The following is a 21,451-nucleotide window of genomic DNA, read 5'->3' on the forward strand; positions in this document are numbered from 1 at the left end:
TGGTCCAGCGACTAAGATGGCACCTCCTCGTATGTGGTCTCCAGGAACTTGTTCACTTTGTTTTTTTGCCCCACCCCCCGCTGTTTTCTGGTTCTTACAGATCATTAATAGACGATGTTAAGAAAGCCAGGAGGACAGAGCTTTGGCCAAACGCGCGCTCGCGCTTTCTTTTTTTTCTTTACACAAACACTGCCATGGTGATACGCTGTGTTTTGCCTCATCGCTTGGCCTCGTTTGCTTTGGATGTGACAGGCTTGCTGTCATCTCGCACCTCGGTCATCTTTACACAGAGGGGAGTAGAGTAATAACATGAACGCTTGGCTCCATCTTCGGTCCTCTTCGATTTGTTGGGTATGATTCATCAAATTGGGAAAAGAAGGATTTAGTCATTAGGATTGAAGCAGTTTTCACAATACTCTCTCTCTCTCTCTCTCTCTCTCTCTCTCTCTAAATCTGTTTCAGAGCAAAGAACAACAACTTCAGGCCATAAACGAGAGCAACAAAGTCTTCCTCTACTGCGCCTTCCTGGATTACAGGTGAGTCTCGAAACCCTCGAGTAAAAGAATGAAACAGGAACGTGTGATGGATTGAAGAAGACATGTATTACATCTGAAGCTGTTTTTTCATTTAATCTAAAACAGGAGCATTTCATTGCTCGTTTATTGTAATTAAATAGATGATTAGACGACCAAGTGAAGACTTATCCAGTCAGGACATTTTTCCACAATAAGACAGAGGAGTTTACACAGTATCACACCAAGTTGTGTTTTTCTATTTTGATAACTTAAAGAGAGAGAAAAAAAGAGGTGATTTAATGGCTGTATAGATGGCACAAAAAACTTCTATTACCAAAACTATTAGTAAAGTGCCTTCACATGCATATGAACTTGAGTAACATCCAATTCTTAATCCATAGGTCTTAATATGATATTGGCTCCACCCCCTATAGCTGCAAAGGGGGCGGGGCCAACATCATATTAAACTCTATAGATTGAGACTTGGGCTACGTTTACACTGCAGGTCTCGATGCCCAATTCTGATTTGTTGCCTATATCTGATTTTTTTGACCATCTGCTTACACGTTCTTTCAACTATGACTCATATCCGATACACTTGCCATGCCATCTGAAACATCGCGCATACTTAAAGGGAGGTTCTTGCGCTACACACTAGCCAAGTATGCTTGACACTGTGCGATATATGCAAAGTTCGCGAAACGTCACCATGGTTTTAAAAACAGAGGAGGAGAAAAAAACGGCATAATTGTAGCCTGTGCATATGCTTCATTTACCAAATACTGATTTCTTAATTTTATTTAGCCCTAATAAGCATTAAAAAGGGAGGGGGGGGGGGGGTGTTGTGCTTTTCCTTTTCCATGTCACATGCGATGTTATAATTCCACACGCACTTCCACGCGAGCATAACATTACGTCATTAAACCGCGAATAAGTTGCAGTTTTAATGGCGTACAGAACGCAATGCCTCAGGAAATCCGATCTGTCCGTTTACACGACAATCACATTAGCACATATCTGATTTATTTCCACATATGAAGGAGGCCTGAAACCAATCTCGAAATATCGGAATGCATGTGTTTTTTTCCTGTTTACACGGACATAGAACATATCCGATATTTGTCACATATGAGCAAAAAATCGGAATTGGGTCACATTTACCCGACAGTGTAAACGTAGCCTTGGATGTTACTCAAGTTCACATGCATGTCAAGGCAGGCAAACCAATACTTTTGGCAAAATAGTATGTTTTGTAAACATTTCATAATATTTAATGTGGAATGTAGTAGGGATGCACCGAAATTTCGGCCGCCGAAAATTTTCAGCCGAAATAGCATTATCGGTTTCGGCCGAAACGTAAGAAAGCGCCGAAAATAAAAGCCGAAATTGTCGCCACACCTCTCCCAACCTCCCGTCTCGTTCGCGCTGTCATTACGCATCAAACACGGAGTATGTCGGCGGTTTGGAAGCACTTGGAAGCAAGTTTTGTTATTGTTAAACAGCCTTATTACTGTTATTTATTATCAATAAAAGTTTGTTTGCTTAATTAATTTGTAGTTTTTTTAATACAAACAAAAAGAAAATATTTTAAACATGTTTTTTAATGAAGCCATTTTCGGTTTCGGTATCGGTTTTCGGCCAAGTGCAACCAAAAATTTCGGTTTCGTTTTCGGCCCAGAATTTTCATTTCGGTGCATCCCTAGAATGTAGTAACAATATAAAAAATTTATTGTACCTGTTGGCAGTATACTGCAGTATAAGATGATAAAACATATTCAGGCCACGCCTTTTATAGACGTCGTCTCCCTTCTCCAGAGTTATGTGTTCGAGTCATTCCTCCGGTCTGTACGAGTATGCATGTTCCCCCCATGATTTGTGAGTTTCCTGCAGGTACTCAGGTCCCCCTGATTCCAAATTGTTTCCAAATTGCCTGTAGCGTGTGTGTGTGTGTGTGTGTGTGATCGGTTTGTACACAAACCCCACAAAAAAAAACCTGTAGGTATTTTTTTTTTATTTAGTTTCATATTAGTGAAGGATTTCTTCTTTTTGGTTCCTCGTCAAGTCACATACATTTTATTTATTAAAAGATTCTGTGCGAAGGGAAGAGATATACCGAGGAATCACTTAGGACCAATAAACGCCGCCAGATTTGGGATTGCAGGAAGGCTGTAAATCACAAAGAGGCACTGTATGCTTGTTTTGGAGGGATTTTCTGTCTTTCTCTCGTTAGGGGGTATCTAATGGAATTTCACTCACGCAAGATGCTCAGAGGAGCCAAACCTGGAAAACGGTGGAATGTCTGCTTTCGGAAAAAAGAAAGATAGCTGAGGTTGCAAATTAGATAAGATGAAATTACACACACACACACACACACACAAAAAAAAGACCTAAACAGAGACTCGGGTCTGTATCTAATCACTGAAATTAGGTTTCAGACAGGCTTCACATTGCTTTGTGGTGTTGCTGGAATTGCTGAGCTCAGAAGTCATATCTCCTTTTGAGCGTATGCTCGTAATATTTAAGCAGCTGTCTGTAAAGCCAAGTAAGGTAAAATACTAGACGGTTTGACAGAGACGTGTTTGTTAAAACGGTCACAGCATCGTTTTGAGTCGACCCGAGGAAGAGTGACGTATTATACGCTCGAAGAAAGCTTTTTTTTTCATGTACGGAAAGATGCAAAATTCTGTTTAACATGTTGTGACATAGATGTCCACTTTAAAAATTTGGAGCCATGTATGAATCCTCACGCAGCTGTGTGTGTGTGTGTGTGTGTGTGCGTGTGTGTTTTTCAGCACTAAGGAAGGCGTATGGTCCAATAACGGTTGTAAGAGAGCTGGAGGCAACCTGACGTACTCTGTGTGCGTGTGCAACCACCTAACCAACTTCGCCATCCTCATGCAGGTGGTTCCTGTGGAGGTGAGAATAAAATACTGTACACCTATATGAACTCATTTTTAGAGGGCGTCCTTTTTGTCCCGTTATTAGGAGGCGTGTGCAGAGAGACATACGGAGAATCGTGGTCAAAACAGGCAGAAGTCAATCTTAGGGCCAAATAAAGTCATGTAACACAATCTAAACCACAGAGAAAAGAGACAGGACGGTAAGAAAACTGGAAATATGTGTGTTGGAGGTGAGTTTAAAAATAGTTCTTTCACAATCGGGACGGAGACCAGATGGACAGTTGGTAATACTTTATAGAGCTTTAAATCATATGATTATTACAAGGGTGAGTCAAAAAAATGATCCGCACTTTGGCTGTAGGATTTATTTTAGTTAACAATGTTTGTTGGACGTGCAAGCCAACTGGACTTATGAACAAGCTCTTGGGATGATACTCTTCATATGTTGGGGACACACTGTACATAATTTTTCGAAATAATCTCATCGCCCTTTAATACACGTTGTGCATCTGTCGACAAGCTTTCATATTCCCTCTTGCTAAATGTTTTGAGCTGAGCTGCGAGCCACGAATGCATCAAAAGTGAATCTTGGTCATCACAGGGCTGCTTTCAGAGGACCGAACAAGTCCAACAGAGCGAGATCAGGACTATATGGAGGACACCTTAAACCTTAAAAACAGAGCAAGATCAGGACTATAGGGAGGACACCTTAAAACTTTAAAAAAAAAAAAGAAGTTTTGTGTGGGCAGAAGTGTGCAGACTTTTATCATCGGACGTGGATGGGCACCTGGCTTCGTCTGGATCGCTAACACTTGTGCGTGCTAAAAAAAAAAAAAAGGAATCACTGCACGTTGCTCTTCTTTCGTGAAGATCACAGGTGGAGCATCGATTTTTGCTCACACTACGGTTACAAAGCGAACTGATGTGACACGTTCACACCTGCACAGCAGTGACTGGGGAGACAGTAGCATTGAATGTAAAAAAATGTAAAACTAAAAATTTTTTTATATATCCGGATCATTTCTGACTCACCCTTATGTATGTATATGATTCTCAACGGTTCTTCCGGTGCTTACTCAGTCCTCAGCACACCTGATTTATCTAACCAACTAATTTTCTTAATTGAAGTGTAAAAAACACCGGAGCAGTGGACCTCCAAGAATAAAGTTGAGAACGACCTAATTTATTCCTTTTCTTGTTTTTTCACGCATGATCTTTTTTTTTCTCTCCTTCTTTTTTCATGTTGCCTTAGGCACTACATCTTTCTCAAAACAAATTGCTTTTGTTGTTCAATTCCCGAAAAATGATGATGCTGTCTAATTCTCCCAGGACACTCATTCAGAATTCACATAATGTTTCTTTTTTATAGTACGTGTACACGAGTCAGTTTGTACTACTGAGACAGATAATGTGGCGCATCTGGATGAGACGAGGACGGGAAGATAAATCAGGAGTTTTAATAAACGTCAGGAGGGCAACATTTTGCACTAAAACACATCCTGTTCTGTTTCAGCAAAAATAATTCTATTTATTTATTTTTTAATAGATTTTTCCCAAGCCAATAAAAATTTTTCTTCATTTTACATTGAAGAGTTCCAGCATTTGTCTTAAACACATTTTGTGGACAGTGCATCTTTGTCCTTGTCCTCATGTTGGATAATACTCTTTTTGACAAAAAAAAAAAAACCTCTTATTGGTTAAAGCCACTTTTGCTTTTGGGTTTAGAGAAATAAAACATGTACCAGAGCTAGATTTATCAGACAAAACAGACAAATAAAATACATGAGCTAATGGGTTTAATTGTTGGGATTCTCATTATATTACGCTGGAATGTCTGGAAGATGTCCGACATCATGTTTATTTGATTTTCAGATCCCTGGTAGATAACGATTTAGTTTATTTTTTTCCTGCATTTTTTTTATGTAGCCTCACAGCAGGGTTTTTTAAAAACTGCGAGTAGAGCGGCGTTGACTGTTTATACACCAGTAATAGTCTTGGCTGCGTAATCATTTAATGACCATCCAATTATTTTTTTGTTTTGTTTTGTTTTTACCTCCATTGAGCTTTGACAGCTAGATTGTTTTTTCACTAGTAGTCTGAACGTAAAACATTTTTATTCACGAAAGCCTGTTAACTGGGAGGATATGTCGAAAGATTTGTTTTTGTCTTTTCTAAAAGTTTTATTTCTAAAAGCCAGATTGCGGATAATTTTTGACTCCTCCTCCTTCAGTTGGGATTGAGACCTTGATAGCAGCAGTGGCATGTTAGAAATGAGTAGAAGAATTATAACACAACAGTAGCGCCGTCTGTTTATAGTGAAAAGTTCACTCAACATTTTTTATTTATTTTTTTTTTGTTCCTGACAATGCTCCTCTCTCTTTTTGGTGATGCTCCAGAAACTCAACCACCTCCTTGCTAATTGATGTGGTTAGGGTGATCTCGGAGTCCAGTCAGCGGTCCACCAACATGGTTGCAGCAGCGTTCCTGGAGACCCACGGGTCCCGAGGAAGGAAGGGGAGAGCACGTATTCCTTGCGGCCTTGAGGGGATTTCTGTGGGCGAGCCTACATTAAGTGCGGTTAAGCTCTCGCCGTATGAGCATGGAACTTTAAGATCCTGCTAGGATTATAACTACCGAGCCACGTTTCACCAGCGCGATGGTCTATTTTAGGGGTTTGGATCGGTGAGAAACAGTAAGGTATAGTCTTTCTGCCTCCCACCAGTCTTTGCCAAGCTTACTTTCCCAGACATGAAGGTCAGGTCTCAGTAGGAATTACTAGGAAAAAAAAAAACGTTTCATTGCTGATTCAGATGCTTGACTTTGTTTTGAATAGATACCCAGCCAAAATCATACAAGTTATGATTGCCTGAAGAGCTCACTAAATCTCAGTGAGACTTTACAGGAGATGACATCCTGGAAGAAGATGAGAGCGAGAAAGAAAGAAAGAAAGAGGCAGAGAGAGGGAGTATATTTTGTATCTGGTTAATTTGAAGCCCAGCATTGTGTGTGAGTGTGTCTCACGGGAGGCAGACTGTGTGGGCCAAGTAGAGTGGACCAGAGGAGATTGTCAGCTCATAAATAACAAAGTGGTTAGGAGACGCTGAATAGGAGCCATAGCATGGCTAGAGATGTCAAGGGTAGCTTTTTTTTTCAGCACGTGTTTTTTTTTTTTCCTTTGGTACTTTATTAATACTGACATTATTAGCTGTGCAATTAGTGCAGATCTCAGTGTCAGCTGTTCATCAGCATGGTACACTAGGCTCACGTCACGTCTCACGGTTGCAGACGTTATGGACGGAGCACTTCTTGACGAGCAGGAGTGAATTAGTAGCGGATCTGCGTACCCAGTATCGATACACAAGTATCCTTAGTCAAAGATCACCATCTGTATAGAAATTTCAGCCGGGAAACAAACTCAAAAATAGCAGACTGGTGAAACACAACGTGGTCAGCTTATTCTAGACACCCAGGTTGCAATGCAGCTTGCGCTTTTTTTGGATTCGTAAATTAAATCAGTCAGCATCAGGGCTCATTCCAGCTGTGATTCTAAACTCTTGACCGTCTTAAGGATTTAATTAAAGGCCTGCCACAGTCTTCCAGGCCGAAGGATCATCCTGTTTTTGGACGCAGCCTAAGGGAGATATTCTCGGTCCCCCATAATCACGAGACAGGAGGAAGTTCTAGCATACAAAGCGCCCAGCTATGGGAACAATCATTTCCTGAGAACATGCCACCATAGTAGAGGAACAGCCTTTTGTGTAATAAAAAGGGAAACTTTTTCATTATCTGATTTAAGCGTGGCATTGTAAGCTTTTTAAGAAGCCTTATGAAACTGTAATGCTATCTATCAACTGTATTACAGTTTTTTATTTTTTATTTTATTATAATTTTTTTATACCCCACTGAAATGGGGATATTATTTGCATGCAGACGAGTCTGAAGGAAGTATCCAGGTGATCCGATTTCTCTAAAGAAACACCATCCAGAAATAATAGTCGTATTTATTTTGGCTCATGGTCAGCATACCTGAGCTTGAAGTGTAGTCTTCAGAATGATGATCGAAGCAGAGACCCCTTTTTTTTTTTTTTTTTGGAATGTAATTCATTTCACAGCGACTTCAGTGGGTGATTTGGTTGATATTTCACCCTGCATAATTTGCCCTGAAGTGCTACCGTTAGAGCAACATTTATTTTTCCGACGAGTTCGTAATGATGAATTGACCAGATGTTCGATTTAAGCGTCTTTGGTTTAAAATGGTTGAGAAAAAAAAAAGCCAAAAACAAAGTTAGGCTTTATCAGTATATATATGGAAAGCAAACTGTATCCTTTGACTTTGCATCGAGTTACTGGTGAGAGTAAATTTCAGTGTTTATTCGGCTCACATCATTCCAACCTTCCTGTGGTTTCTGACCTTTTCACTGGCTCGGTCTGCCGAATAAAGCAGACCTATTTATAACATATTTACATAAATATTCATCCAAAAACCAAACGTGGTTTTGTTCAAGGAACATCAGTGCGGAATAGATGCTTGGAAGAGACCGATGGAACCGGGCAGCTGCTTTTAATTAGTATGTAGTTCACTAATCTAATGCAGAAAGGATTTTGTTTAACGTTCAAGCGAACAGTTGGAACTCCAGCACGAAGCAGTTTTATGTAACGTTTAATCATACGCCATTGTTTAGAAATGGCGATTATCGGTATTCAGACAGGATCAGATTTCTGGACAGATCAATTCACAAAGTGGTCTTTGTGAACATTCCATGCACACTTCACACACCTTGTGTTGTCTTGATTCAGGTTTATTATAATTTTTTTTGTAGGCTACCTGCAAGTCGTTTGTCTATATTTTCCTGCTCTGTGTTTTAAAGTCTAATACTTAAGAGTTTTTTTGTGTGTAGACACAAGAGAAAACATAGAGTGCTCCCTAGAGTGTCCTTATACTGAAGTAAAACCTCTTTTCAACAGGAATCTTTGCCAACATGTCAGTGTATTACATGGGGTCATTTCTGCTGGTCAGTTTGTAGAAGCTAAAACACAGCATGATGTTTGTTGCTCTGTTTTGTCCCTCACAGCTCGCTAAGAGCCATCAGGTCGCACTCTCCACCATTACTTATGTGGGCTGCTCCATCTCCATCTTCTGTCTGGCCATCACCCTCGTCACCTTCGCCGTGCTCTCGTGAGTATGCTAGTTTTGCCAAAAGACCACACGTATGTACAGGTAGTCCCCGACTTACGAACATTCGAGTTACGAATTTCTGCAGATACGAACGGACCGCGGTTCTACAGACATGCATAGATGCTAAGACAGGTATTGTACAAAAAAATAGACACCGCAGTGCACCAGATACCAATATTTACAATTATATACAATATTCGCAGTGTGTTAGTGAATGTATAAAATGTCTAAAGTCCGGTATATTGAATGTGTGTGTGGGGCGAGGGGGGGCTGTGCTGGAAAACACTGCAGAGAAATGAGTGGGCTTCATCGGTTTCAGTGAATCAGTCCGGGAGCACGATGATAGAAAATGGCCCGATAGTGAATAATCCTAATTTTGGAAAGTCCTTGGAGTTCACAGTCCAATACAGTGGAAAACAGCTCTGAGACAAAATGCCGTCTGGTATTCCCCAGGCAATTAAAAGGCGCAGAGACAACACTGTTACATTTGACATGTGTGAGATTTATTTCCTTAGGTGTGGTTACAGTTTTTATCCACATGATAGCAGTGTGGGAAAAGGGGGACAGAGATTTGGTCAAATAGATTGCTATGTTTCATTTTAATATTTGTGTCAAAGGCGTGTAATTGTAGCTGCCGGCGCGGAGCTCGTTCGTAAGTCGGGAAATACCTGTACTCTAGTATTACCATGGCATTTCATATAGCTAACTGTCTCTGTGCATATATATATGTGTGTGTTTAGGTCTGTGAGCACCATACGGAACCAGCGCTATCACATCCATGCTAACTTGTCTTTCGCCATCCTGGTGGCTCAGATCCTTCTGCTCATCAGCTTCCGCTTTGAACCCGGGACAGTAAGTATCACTCCTGTGCGCCTTCTCTCCTCACATTGCGTCGTCCCACTGATGTGTTTTAGAGCATCGGTACCTCAGCAGTGAATATTTTAAAGTACATTAGGTCAGATCCCAGGCTTCTTAAAAAAATGAAGGTCAGGGGAAACCTTTAGCATTTTCAGAGTTTCTGCCCCAATGTTTTCTTCCATGTTTGGGCATAAGAAACAAAACGGTTACCTCCCTGGAGATTAATAAAAGTAAAAGTAAAGTTAAAAAAATAAAAATCAAACTTCATGAGAGACATACTGTTCTTGTTCCCATTGTTTTTTCTCCGTCCCGATGCTTGTTTTTTAAGTGACTGAATGACAATAACAGCAGGACGGTTATAATCAACATTTCCCCCCAACACCACCTATTATTATTATAGAGTACTTACAGCAAATGCGATTACGTCCTCTCTTGCAGCAGGATGTTTTCGTCCAATAGAGATAACAGGAGATGTCTTGTTACGGAGAGTTGTCCAGGCAAAGGTAAAGTCAGATGAATGCGCTGATCTTCTCGCATGACTCCTACGGGGCTGTCAAACAGATTCAATAAAGCGCCAAAGTGATTTCATTTCCTCGGCTCTGATCTCCCGTCCGAGGACGTGACCGCCCCTCAGTCCTGGAGCAGAGCATAATGTCATTTCATTACACATCTCCAGTGGATGTGAACTCCAGAGCGCCTCAATGTAAAAACTCTGATGATGTTTATAGCCAAGTGATAAACAGAGTTTCTGTCCTGTTTTAAAAGTTTGTGACACATATCAGTCCTTATCCACTGACCATAACGTTGCTATGTCACTACTGCTTCTCTGGTGGCCTCTTTCCTTTCAAAGGGGCACTCTGGTGGCAAATTGGGTTAGGTCAGTAATCGTACACCCAAATTCTTTCCCACCTTAATATCTGAGCCATGAGAAAGTCTGAGAAGAACTGCGTGTTAACCTTTGACCTTTTTTCTCTGCCCTGTATAGTTACCCTGTAAGGTAATGGCTGTGCTGCTTCACTTCTTCTTCCTGTGTGCGTTCGCCTGGATGCTGGTGGAGGGGCTTCATCTCTACAGCATGGTGATCAAAGTGTTCGGCTCCGAGGGCAGCAAGCACTTCTACTACTACGGCATCGGCTGGGGTGGGTGAGCTCGGCAACAACGTGAACATCTTTAAACGTTCAGTTAAAGCACCGAGAATTCGCAACGGATTTGGAGACTTCATTAATAAAAAGACCAAAGCTGGTTCGTATCAGTTATAGAGCGTTGTATTCGGTTACTAAAGTTTACACGAGTCAAACACCCGAGACCGCGCAGGGGAAATCAGTTTACAGTTTAATTAAGGAGATTTACGGTTTTATGAGGGTTTTTCTCGTTAGTTTGCCCGAGCGTTTATTTCATTTTAATTGACACTAAATGGAGATAGGGGAAAAATCGATTTGGTTATGATTGTGATTCTTTTGTGTGGTGGTTAACATATCACCACAATGACTCCAAAAACTTTTTTTTAAACTATTTTTACTGATTACGATTAATCAGTGAAAGCAATTGGCTGGTTCTCACTTTGATTGGTCGATCAGCCTCAGATATAACCAATCCTGTACAGAGGGCAAAAGCTCTCGAGTGACGCAACAGACATTTGTATGGCGTTACATTATCAAAAATTTTGCGCATTAAAAGCCTCCGATTTGTCTTTTTCTCCGAACTAAAAACTGACTCATTATACATGCTTACACATGACACAACGAGTGCTAATTAGGTGAAAATCTCATGCGATAGAATCTGCAAGCGCCTGCGACCCCTCAGCCAGAACACTCACTCTAGATTTGAGCTTTGAGACTTTGAAGGCGGTAAAACGTCGCTGTTTCTTTATAATCCCACAGGTGGCGCACTATGAACTATTTACATTTTCGTTCCGTGTGGTAGGAGTTAATTATTTAATGAGGTTTTTTTTATAGTAATTATGGCGGAGGACAGAGATACACGCTTCTCAGCTTAAATATTAAACACTAGTTTGTACTGTTTAAACACTTCTCTTTGTTTTTAAGTGAGAAAACTAATGTTATAAGGAATGTATAACATTCCTAAATTTAATTACCCATTATACTTATAACCTTTTTAAAGGCTTGTATATAGATATAGAAATATATTATAGAATCGCAATATAAATAGAATCGGCGCCAAGATATCCTGATAATATCACATCCCTGATGTATAGTATTGAAGCAGTTGCACAAAACTGGAATATAAAACAAAGTGTCTATTTTGAATAGAACACACGAAAAAAAGGCTTTTCTAGATTTTCTAACATTATTTTAAAGTACTACTTTTCTATAAAGGTATATCATCTCAGTTTAGTGTAAACAAATAAAAATCCTGTTCAAAAATAAGTGATGTAAAATACAAAATGTGAGTGAGGAAATGTAATACTAAATAAAAAAAAAAAACAATCAGCAGACACATACAATTAGGTAAATAATATTATATTAATGATAGAATCAGTGAGATGTTGAGCAAATGCAGTGTATAATAAAACGTGATCATTTAAACAAGAAAAGCGTTTAAAAAAACATTAACCGTTTATACAGCACTTATGTCAGTTTATTCTTTTTAGATGTTTTCTTTCACATTAAAGCTCACATTCAGCATGATGTATATACCATAAGAAGTAAAAGTGAGAAGTGAAACGAGGCATTGGTGTGTGTGTGTGTGTGTGTGTGTGTGTGAGAGAGAGAGAGAGAGAGTGAGTGAGAGAGTGCTTGAGTGGGAGGTCATTCCTCATTATGGTCTGTCTGAGATGTCACTACGCTAAAGAGCACTAAACTGCGGAGGAATGTTTTGCTAATGCTGCTGTCACTGTTAATCACTGAAATGTTCTCAAACGTGCAGATGTTTTAATGCACATGTGCTGTTTCTGGATCTCTCGTACCCTTTTGCTCTCCTCTCTCTCTCTCTTTCTCTTAAACACACAAACACACACACACACTTAGACTTCTCTTGTTCTTAAAAGGATTCTTTTGATTTGTCAAAAAAAAAAAAAACATTAATCGCTTGCATGTGTTCACAATAGCTGTGAAAGTCAAACCGAGCTACGGCGAGCTCCGTACTGTATGTCAGCCCATTATAAATTTTGAAATAGCTGAAAGTTATTTATTGGTTTCCATGGTTACACACGATAGAATGAGTCAGTAAAATGTTCCTACTTAGACCTTTAGTCATTCCCTCAGAATGGAGGCTCCCTCTTTCTCTAAATGTCGTCTGGCAAACATTCGCAGCTCTTTATTTCGCAGCGGCGCAGACCGAGCCGGCGCTGTTCCAGACGTTCCTATTATAGTTATTAGGACACCATCGTAAAAAAGTCCCGATGGTTCTTTAACAGTTTTAAGAACGGTATTTTTAGCGTCTGGAATGTATTTGATCTTTCGCTTTTAATTTCCCGCCTTCTGATTCACCGTCAGTCAAACATCAGGAGAGTGAAAAGGCGACTCTGTCCGTCCGTAGAATTGTCACCGCTATATTTATATATAAAAGTAAAGAAAACATACAGGACGAGGGCCCTTTTGATGCCTGTTTCCCCTCAAGAAAAACAACAATCTCTGCGTAGACTCACCAACACACCGAGATCTCTCATTACCCTTGCCTGCTCTGGTTTGCTTAGAGCTGACGTTTTTACACATCTAGGGCATAAAAAGGTATTAAAATTTCTATTCTCGTTTGTTTTGTCCTTAGGGTCCCCGGTGGTCATATGCGTCGTGTCCATAACGTCGTCGCTGAGCAGTTACGGAGAGGACGGAAAGTGAGTAACCCTGGAAGTTTGGAGTCGGATAAACTTGGGAGAGTTTATCATAATCACGTAACTGTTATTCCTCTCAGCACATGCTTACATGTTTGTGCTCTGTGTATCAGTGTATAATTAGGAAAAAGGGAAAAATAAATAGACGAGGGAACAGTTTAGATACCATTTTATTTGTTTAAAAAAAAAGTGTCGAAAGTCTGCGATAAATAGATGTAGAACTGTTTAGATTTCCGTTTATTCCGACCGTATGACTACGGCTTGGATTCGTGTGTTTCTGTTGATGTTTTAGAGACGGGAGATGGAAAGTATCTCATATCTAAGGCAGAAGGACTTAAACCGCTTTAAAGTTCCCTTCATGTCAGCCAAACACGTATTAGCTAGATACAGCATCATGTGCCGGGTAAAAATAGTGAACACAATCATTTATGCTTTATATAATATCACTAGAAATATATCTTCTTCTTTTTTTTTTTTTCCATAGAGCAGACAGAACGTTCGTCATAGTGGTGCCAGTGTGTATATGTTAAACTAAAGAGATAAACTGATGTGAAAATGTTTAGATTTGAGTGTTTTTGTCTTTCTTTATTTCTCCAGCTGCTGGCTGTCTCTGAAGAACGGCGCTATATGGGCATTCGTGGCTCCCGCTCTCTTTGTCATTTTAGTAAGTGTGAACGCATTCTTACAAAAGTCTAGGGTGTTTTGTTTTTTTTGTTTTTTTTTACATAAGGGCCCCGGATTTTTTTTTTCCGAGGAAGCCAGACTCCAAAGTCTGCTTTATTTTGATCAATAGATTATATCATTATTGTTATTAATATTATATTTTGATAGAATATAACTTATAACTTAACTTATAACTTTTTAACCCTCAGGAGAGTTTCTGTTATCAAACCTTTTTTTAAAGACGGGGCATAAAACTTGCCCACTGTTACACATTACTGACACCTGGAGACTCCCTCCCTCCATAAGTGACACACAAGAGACCGTGCGGTTATATATAAATAGCGTGTGCAGTCTGGAGTGTGTTATTCCACTTACAGTATACCACAGCGGCTTACCAATAATTATACGGAAGATTTTAACTTATTAACAAATAACACCTTTTACAATTTAGTAGTTATGTAGTTATATTTAATCTCGGATAGACAAGTTAGGCACTTATGTTAAAGCTGCGATATCAGTAACTCCTTCACCACCATCTCTCCCACTTTCTCTCAGTTTCTCTTGCTCAATCTGATCTCTCTCACTCTTACTTAGTTCTTACCCTTTCTTTTAACCTCTCTTTGTCTCTCTCTTTTTTAATATCTCCCTTGCTTTTTCTTGCTTAATCTGATCTCGCTTTCCCCCTCTCTCTCTCTCTCTCTCTTTCTCTCTTTTGATCAGTTTAATCACTCCCTCTTTCTCTTGTTCTGTCTAATTACTCTCTCTTGCTCAATCTGATTACTTGCTTACTCAGTCCAATAAAAATCTCTCAAAGACTCTGCCATGACAAATATTTTAATTTGTATTGCCAAAGCTTATGAATAAGTCACAAAAAATTACAATAGGAGTAGATAGTAAAAAAAAAAATCCAGTCGCTCTATTTAATCACTGTCCCTCTTCAATCAATCTGATCTCTCGTTGCTCAGTCTGATCATAAACTCCATCTTGCTAATTCCTATTCCTCTCTCTTCTTCTTTTACGTTCTCTTGCTCAATCTGATATCTCGCACTCGTTCTTGCTCAGTTTAATAACTTTTACTTGACCTCTCTCTATCTCGCTCTCTTTCTCTTTTTCAGTTTGATCACTCCCTTGCTCTCATTCTTGCTCAATATGATCACTCTCTATCTTGCTTAATCTAATCTCGCTTTCCTTCTCTCTCTTTTTTGATTAGTTTAATCACTCCCCCTTTTACTTGTTCTGTCTGATTACTCCCTCTTGCTCCATCTCTCTCTCTCTCTCTCTCTCTCTCTCTCTCTCTCTCTCTCTTGCTTAATCTCTCTCAAAGGTTCACAGGTGCTTTATCTGGCATGACAAACATTTACATTTGTATTGCCAAAGTTTATGAAAAAGTCACAAGAAATTATAATAGGAGTAGATAGTAAAAATACAAGCTCTCAATTTAATCACTGTACCTCTTCAATCAATTCGATCCCCCGCTGCTCAGTCTGATCACACGCTCCATTTTGCTAATTCTCTCTCTCTTTCCCTCTCTCTCAGACAAACACACATTTAAAGTTCTCTTGTTCTTTAAGGGATTCTTTTGCCTCATCAAACTTTTACAAAGAGAGCATAAAGTTCCCATGGTGTCCTAACAGTATTAAAGAACGCAGCAGGAACAGGGTCAAAACGGAAAAAAAAGTAATAATTCTGAGCCTAAACTCTCAGTGACGTTAAACTCAACTGTGTGTTTCAGGTAAACATCGGTATCCTCATCGCTGTGACGAGGATAATCTCCAGAATCAGTGCAGAGAACTACAAAGTGCACGGAGACGCCAACTCTGTCAAGTGAGCATCCACAGTCTTCAGACGCCGTAGAAAATGCCTTATAGTTTTATAACTAATATGTTTAAAGCAAGAAAATGCGGAGAATAGCATGTAAAGTGGAATATAAATGCATTATAAAAACGCTTCAACAGTCTGGATCAGTCTGGCATGATCGAGAGATTTTTGATAATCCATGTAGTAGATTGATATCATAGTTTCTACACGCTCAATACAATTATTTCTCTCATGTTAAAGTAAATATGACGGCACAGTGATCATGGCTAAGTGATTACACTGTCGCCTCGCACCTCCAGGTCCTGGGTTCGATTCCTGCCTCAGGTCTGTGTGCATGTTTTCCCCACGCTTCGTGGGTTTCCTCCAGGTCCTCAGGTTTCCTCCTACAATCGGAAGATATGCAGATTAGGCTAATTGGCGCTCCCGAATTGCCCGTAGTGTGTGTGAATGTTGACCGGAGGTCCTACCACGGTCATACAAAAATGGGAATAAATACAATGGTCCTCATTGGTCTCTAAGGTCTCGAGTTGGACTACAGAGGTTCCTGGACGGATGGAATGAATATGTCCTTCCTACACAGGTTTGGGGGAACATTAGGTGGCACGATAATGGAAATTTTACTTCCATTCCTGATGAGTAAACTCTGTGAGAACAACAGAACAACTTTCACTCCCATCAATTCTTGCTTTAAACTTTTATCCACTTTGCCTGAAAAAAGGGCACTAATTGGGCTTGTATATCACATCCAAAGACGAATCTAACCAATCACAGATTAGACTGAATACCTCCAATCAGTCATAACGAGAAGGCAGGATTTGTTGGAAAAGATAAGACGCCTAACAAAGGGGGGGGGGAAATCTTCTTCTTTTTCTTCTAATTTATATTTTCGGCAGACTGAACATCCCACAGTGGGCAAAGTCACTTTGCATTTTCTGATTAAACACCTTGCTTACATCTTATCGGATCAGCGTCCGTGTAAACAGTCAACGAACGATTTCGATCGGCTTGGAAGAATATCATAGCTAGTTAAACATCCGTACTGCTGGAGTCATTTATCCAGTATAGTATACAAAGAACAAGGACATGGATTTAATTCTTTCTCTTTGTGTGTGTGCGTGTGTGTAGGCTTACTGCTAAAGCCGTAGCCGTCCTCTTGCCCATCCTGGGCATCTCGTGGATCTTCGGCGTTTTGGCCGTAAACGATCAGTCCTTCCTCTTCCAGTACATGTTTGCAGTTTTCAACTCTCTGCAGGTCTGTTTGCACTTTTCACACCATTACGCTCATGACTGAAAGCCACATGATGTTCTTACATATCCTTGTAAATGATTACACCCACTAATGTTTTTTTTTCCTGTAGTCTTGTGTTAAATAGTTTCTAAATCATTTCGACGGACATGTTTGTTTAGCTTATGGTTATCTCTTTATTTATCTTTTCATCTCTTTTGTTTTTTTCTTGCTTGTTGTTCTCACAGGGCTTCTTCATCTTCCTCTTCCACTGTCTGCTAAACTCAGAGGTGAGTCCTGAACTGTTTCTGCAGCTGTGAGTAGGTCATAGCTGCGCTGATCGCTTGGGAATCGCTAGCGTTGGGCGTAGGAGTGGTGCATGCAACATCGAGACGCAAAAAGCAGCAGAGAGGATCGCAGCGACACCCGGTGGTGAAGCTTAAAAACTAAAGGATTTATCGTTTTAGTTGAGGGTCAACAAAATTGTTAAAGTAATAAATAACAAAGGTTTCTCTGAGCATTTCCTGAAAGACATTTTTTTTCTAATGAAGGAAATTTACTTTCAAAAGTAGTGATGAAATTATAAAATTATAGATATGAGAATTATCCAGTTGATTGCAGTTTAATTTAATTGTGTAATTGTAATTGCAGCTCATCTAATTATAATCTCATCATGGCGCTTGCTAACGATTTTTTTTCTTTCAATATTAACTTCATATTCTCAAGGGTTTTAGTGTCCGGTCACTACGTCAGAAACTTAAGCACTAAAACAAGCTTTTGTTTGTTTTATGATTACATTTGTGGCGTATCACAACTTTAGAAACTTTCTGTGACACGGAGACCAGAGTAGACCTTCAGTCTGGTACATTAGACTACTTCTGAACTGATGAGACAGTGTTATTTGGATATTTGTTATTTTGATAATTACAATCAGACTTTATATATATATATTTATATATTTATTTATTTATTTATTTATTCCCACTCAGGTCAGGGCTGCGTTCAAGCACAAGACCAAAGTGTGGTCTCTGACCAGCAGTTCCATCCGCAACATCAACGTCAAGCCTTTCAATTCAGACATTGTAAGTATAAAAGATTCTGAGTGTAAAGCCTTGCTCTTTAGATGAACCTTAAATCAATCAATCAATAATGTCTTTGCAGGGCATAAAGTGTAAGCAAGTCAGAGGGTATATGTGGACATAGATATAAGAGCTAATAAAGTTTATCATCTTAGAGATTAAAGCGGAAAGCAGAGATCTATGATCCCATGGTAAAATTATACACAGACTAGAGATAGAGGTCAACCAACATCAAGCAGCAATAAGACAAAACCTAGACCGAATATACAATGTAAAGTTGACCAATGCACATGTCTAAATCTGTCCTGTTTCCTCACTTCCATAACGTGGCCAAAAACTTCAGCCTAGGGAAGCCTAAGGAAATAAATCTCACACGTGAAATGCAACAATGTTGTCTCTGCGCCTTTAAAGTCGCGAAGGGAATCCCGGACGCCAATTTAACCTAGAGCTGTTTTCCACTGTTTTGGACTGTGAACTTTGTTTAGTTAAGAATTTTCAGAAATTAGGATTATTCACCATCAGGAGAGCTTTACAGGACAGAGATTTTCTATCATTGCGTTCCAGAACTGATTGACTATTGAAACAGATTCGAACGGACCGAGGTTCTAAGAACATTTGTAGATGCAAAGAAATCTTGGAAGTAGCTCACGTGTATTGTACAAAAAATAGACACAAGAGAAAACATAGTAAATACTTCAGTGCACTAGATACCAATATTTACAATTATATACAATATGTTCAGTGTGTAAGTTGAATGTATAAAATGTATATTATATAAATATTAAATATATATATTAAAAAAGTCCAGTATATTGTATGCATGTGTGCGTGTGAGAGGGCATGAGACTCACAAAAGATAAGACTCACTTTGTTAGACTTGAGAAAAAATCCGACTTATGAACATGCTCCCAGAACAGAACTTGTTCAAAAGTCGTGGACTACCTGTATCGTGACTTGTGCATCAGTGTATTAATTGGGATTGTGGTTGTCTTTCTGACAGATGAACGGTAACAGAGGTGGCGCGAGCCCGACGAGGATGAACACGTGGGACAAAAGCACCAACTCAGCTAATCGCATCGACCTGTCTGCGGTCTAAGGCGGTCAACGGACGACGGCTACTGAACGCAAAAAATAAAAAATAAAATAGTGAAAATCGTACTTCTGCTCAGATACACTGGCTGACTTGGCCACCGTTCCTTCTCACGACGATTTGGCGGTTTAACGACGTCCTCACATGACCGGGTGAAGAGAAGACCTCGGCTAGTATTAGACTTCTTAACAGATTTCACTCCCTCTCACTGACACCACTCACTCTACGAAGACAACGCAACAAGAGCCATAATAATGAAAGACAAAAAGTCACAGATGAAAACACAAGACTCGTGTTGGATAACTATTCTCTGTTCAAAGCGTCCTCCTCGTTACTCCAGTAGCTGCTGGATTCCACTGCTGTCTGTGACTTGACACTAAACTGTGACACGGGATGCGTCTCGCTCGGGACGAGGAGTTTTCGTTTTTTGTTCCCCCCCCCCATCGTGCTGCCACTACATTAAACTCTGCTTTTACAGATCTCAGTCCTAGTGTCTGATTAGACGAAATGAAAAGCAGGCCCGGGTTACAGAGGGTAGCCATGTGGTGCTTTCCATTTCAGAGGCACGTTAGCGTTTAGCTGGCGAGATTTCACGGCTGCAACAAAAGACATTCCTGAAAGATGAACCAAACGCGTAGCGTTCCATTGCTGTGTCGTATTTCCTTGCACATATCGTGCTGTAGGTCTCTCTCTCTGTCTCTGTCTCTGTCTCTCTCTCTCTCGTTCTGCAGATTTGTTCTGTAAATTATTGCTTTCACAAATATCTACTGTTTAGTGTAACGTGGACAAGACGGTTTAGTGTCTTCGATTTCCCCCCAAAGCCCCCCACCCCTTCCCAAAAGTTATTAACGGAAATCATTCTCTAACTATATTTTAAGTTCTTTAACTGGCCGTCTGAGCTCTGAGACCAAAGTGAGAACTGTTAAAACAGTAAAACGTGTGACATCTAGGAATTCGTCCCGTTGTGATTAGCAGAACGGATCTGATGTCCTGTGAGACATCCCGACTGTATTCTCATCAGCTTTTGTGCCAAATGTAGCTCGTATATATTAAGTGTTAAATTGTTGAAAAGCTGAGGCCGGGTTTCTCGTTTCCTTTAAACTTTATTACTGTAGTTTCTATCTTTATAATATTTAAAGTATACAATGATGTAATTGTGACGTACACCATGGGTTCTTATGTCAGAAGGCTGTTTTTTTTTTTTTTTTTTTCATTTTCATTCCTTGTCTTCCGGTCTCTGTTTGGTCTCTCTTCTTGAACACATTCTTTTGCACTCTCTCTCTTAAAAAAAATAAAATAAATAATAATAAATAAAAAAAATTATATATATATATATATATATATATATATATATATAAACAAAAATGTTTATTTTGTCCGCTAAGCAAATTGAAGTCCAGGTTTCTTCAGATTAAATCCTCAGTTTTCAGTGGAATGTGTCGCCACTTCTCGTTTGTTCTGCGATAACTGGAATGACGCCGATTAGTGCACGTGCGCGCTACCGATCTTTCTTTCCAGAGATTTTTCTTTTTTCTTAACAGGGACTGTCATTATTTTCCATTATTTCATCCGTGGCCTTATTGTTAGCGAATCCCAAAGTAACTGTGTTACTTCTCAGTTCTAATAGACTGTGATTATCACCTGGCAGGGGCTGTGCATGGACACAAACACACCAAACTCTGTCTTTAAGGGGAAAATATGTGACTTTCTTTGGACTCTTTTGAAGCAAGAAGAGGAGAGCAGGATCGTAGAAGTGATGAAAATATATAGATGAATATAATGCTGACGTTAAAGCGATGTACAGTGCATTAAGATAAGCGTTGTGTTTTGCGTTTTTGTACAACTAATAATGTGACTCTGTATTCTGTGAAGTGATTTGTTTTGTTTGTTTGTTTGTTTTTCCTTACTGCCAGTGTGAACCTCGTTAGAAATGAAAAGCAGTGTCACTTTCGTGTTCACGTCATAACAGAGAAGAAGATGAGACTAAACTCTTTATTTATGCTAATGTAAAAATAAAACTACGTATACTGTTACTGCGGTATGATCTTTTTTTCTGTTGTGCGAATGAACCTGTTTAGCAGAATTTTAACCATATGTGCACAATGGAAAAAAAAAAAAGGTACGTACAGACAGGCTGTGCTGCGCGGGTCTGGCATTGTCTACATTTCTCAGAAGTCATCCCAGTCTGAGGATCAAACCACAAATGGTTTACAGACAGCAAGAGTTATTCAGTACAAAGTTATATTATACACGGCCTGGCCAAAAAAACACTCGCACACTTTAAGATTTCATTCGATCACCTTTATCTTAGATAACATCGCACAATATGATGTGTGA

General features: G+C 39.6%; 1 protein-coding gene across 4 annotated transcripts in view; it reads left to right on the plus strand.

Moving 5' to 3' along the window:
• The window catches only part of adgrd1 (adhesion G protein-coupled receptor D1), a 68,014-nt gene extending 47,674 nt beyond the window's left edge, over positions 1-20,340 (plus strand). For all 4 annotated transcript variants that reach the window (XM_053503104.1, XM_053503102.1, XM_053503103.1 and 1 more), the window contains 12 exons: positions 463-536; positions 3,308-3,431; positions 8,488-8,591; positions 9,332-9,443; positions 10,435-10,588; positions 13,176-13,242; positions 13,837-13,903; positions 15,635-15,726; positions 16,846-16,972; positions 17,194-17,235; positions 17,935-18,027; positions 19,025-20,340. In XM_053503104.1, coding sequence (XP_053359079.1) covers positions 463-536; positions 3,308-3,431; positions 8,488-8,591; positions 9,332-9,443; positions 10,435-10,588; positions 13,176-13,242; positions 13,837-13,903; positions 15,635-15,726; positions 16,846-16,972; positions 17,194-17,235; positions 17,935-18,027; positions 19,025-19,120 — 1,152 coding nt within the window. In that variant the 3' untranslated portion in view covers positions 19,121-20,340. The remainder of the gene's footprint in view (positions 1-462; positions 537-3,307; positions 3,432-8,487; positions 8,592-9,331; positions 9,444-10,434; positions 10,589-13,175; positions 13,243-13,836; positions 13,904-15,634; positions 15,727-16,845; positions 16,973-17,193; positions 17,236-17,934; positions 18,028-19,024) is intronic.
• The last annotated feature ends 1,111 nt before the right edge of the window (positions 20,341-21,451 follow it).

This window comes from Clarias gariepinus, chromosome 9, assembly GCF_024256425.1.
Source record: "Clarias gariepinus isolate MV-2021 ecotype Netherlands chromosome 9, CGAR_prim_01v2, whole genome shotgun sequence".
Classification (NCBI taxonomy): Eukaryota; Metazoa; Chordata; class Actinopteri; order Siluriformes; family Clariidae; genus Clarias; species Clarias gariepinus.